At 65.1% G+C, this 1,780-nt stretch overlaps 1 protein-coding gene across 1 annotated transcript in view; it reads left to right on the top strand.

The window, feature by feature from the left end:
- Positions 1-1,780, top strand: part of LOC104133346 (scavenger receptor cysteine-rich type 1 protein M130-like) — a 17,209-nt gene that overhangs the window by 14,219 nt on the left and 1,210 nt on the right. Inside the window, exons 6-8 of the mRNA XM_035902111.1 lie at positions 128-211; positions 619-654; positions 931-1,068. Coding sequence (XP_035758004.1) covers positions 128-211; positions 619-654; positions 931-1,068 — 258 coding nt within the window. The remainder of the gene's footprint in view (positions 1-127; positions 212-618; positions 655-930; positions 1,069-1,780) is intronic.

Genomic DNA, 1,780 nt, shown 5'->3' with positions numbered 1-1,780 from the left:
ATGCAGGAGGCCCGGGGGGCCTGCAGGCAGCTGGGCTGTGGCCCTGCACAGTCTGCCCTGGGCAGGGCTGCCTTTGGGGAGGGGACGGGCCCCATCTGGCTGGAGCAGGTGGAGTGCTGGGGGACAGAGCCGTCTCTCCAGCACTGCTGGGCTCGGCCTGGGGACAGCGGGGCCTGCCGCCACAAGGAGGACGCTGCCGTGAACTGCTCAGGTGAGCGGCAGAACTGGGAGCCCTGACGGGGCAATTGGCCAGGAGCCCGGGAAGGCCATTTCCCTGCTGGCTCCCAGCATGGCTCCAGAGCTCCTGAGAGAAAGGCCATCCCTCTGGAGCATGGGAGCCCGGTGCCCAGCAAGCAGCAGCCTCTCTGGGGCTGGATGTGCTCCGGCTTCTGCCTGCAGGGCCCTGCAGCCCCCAGGGCCATGTCCCAGGCGACCTGCACCATCCTGCCCAATACCCAGAGCAGAGCCCTGGGCGCTCTCCTGGCCACCCTGAACAGCCTGGAAGGAGGGGCAATTTGGGTCAGGGCAAGATGCACACAGACAGCGTGTCAGAGAGGCGGCTCCCTGGTACCTGCACACCCCTCCTCTCAGCCCAGCTCTCTTTCTCCTCCTCTGCAGCTGCACCCAAGACGGCAGCACCAACCCCCCGAGCAGGTAACCTGTCCTCCCCACCAGCGCTGGGTCTTCTTGGGGCCAGCTGTGACCCAGAGCTGGAGGGAAGGGGCTCCTTGCCAGGATGTGAAACTTCCAGGAGAAGGCAGCAGGATTGCAGTAGGGGGAGCACTGGGGAGGGCTGTTGTTTTTCCAGCAGGGTGGGAGCTTCCTCATCACTCAGCTCCTGGGGTCCCCTGCCCCCTGATGTAATGGGGCGTCGCAGCCCCACACCTCTGCCAGGCCTTCTGCTGCCCTTTTTGTGCTCCTGCCATGCAGATCCCACGCGGGGACGTCCGACTGGCAGTGGGAGACTCTCATTGCCCATCATCATGTGCATCATCCTGGGGGCCCTTCTCTGCCTTCTTCTGGCCCTCCTGGCCGGGCAACTGCGAAGCGCCAGGGCTGGGCGCAGAGGTGGGTTCTGGGGAAAGATGCCTCCAGTCAAGGCGAGGGCTGCTGTGAGGTGTCAAGGAGTGGCCGAGGCAGAGCTGGGGGGGACAAAAGTGTGTGCTGCCTGCTGTCTCTTGTCCCCCCTTGTTGACTGCCTGACCACAGGCCACCAGCAGCAAGGGGTAGAGAGCATCCAGGCATGGTGGGAGTTGGAGCCAGGGCAAGGAGAGAAATGGCAGAGCTGGTCTGGGGGAGATGGGAGCAGAGGGGAGACAGACGAGGACATCACCCTGGCAGTGCTCTGGGCAGCTCTGGTGGGGGCTCTGGGTCAGGGGAGGTGCCAGGAGGAGGAGCGTGGGGCAGCAGGGTCCATGCCCATGGTTTCAGGCTCTCAAGGCTGTTCCTCTGTCCAAGCCTGAGCTGCCCTTGGGAGGGCAGGGGCCGTGCTCTGGATGCCTGGGACAGAGAGGGGGCAGCTGCAGGGAGAGAGGAAAGGTGGGATCTGCTCCCAGCTCAGCATGAGGGACCTGACCCAAGGACCAGAGGGGCATGGGGGCTGTTTCTGAGGGAACGGTGCCAGGGTGTCGCTGCCCCGGACCATCTCCATGGGGACATTGCTGTCACTGAGGCAGTGGGAGTGGTGACCAGACAGCACAGTGGGGCTGTGCTGCGGCCGTAGCCTTTCACTGGCCTGGAGGAGCAAAGCTGGGGCCGCAGAGCGGGATCCTGTCCCCTC

Source organism: Egretta garzetta, unplaced genomic scaffold, assembly GCF_000687185.1.
Source record: "Egretta garzetta isolate BGI_Z169 unplaced genomic scaffold, ASM68718v1 scaffold119, whole genome shotgun sequence".
Lineage (NCBI taxonomy): Eukaryota > Metazoa > Chordata > Aves > Pelecaniformes > Ardeidae > Egretta > Egretta garzetta.
The sequence above is the reverse complement of the archived record's forward strand: the minus strand, read 5'-3'. Positions and strand labels throughout refer to the sequence as shown.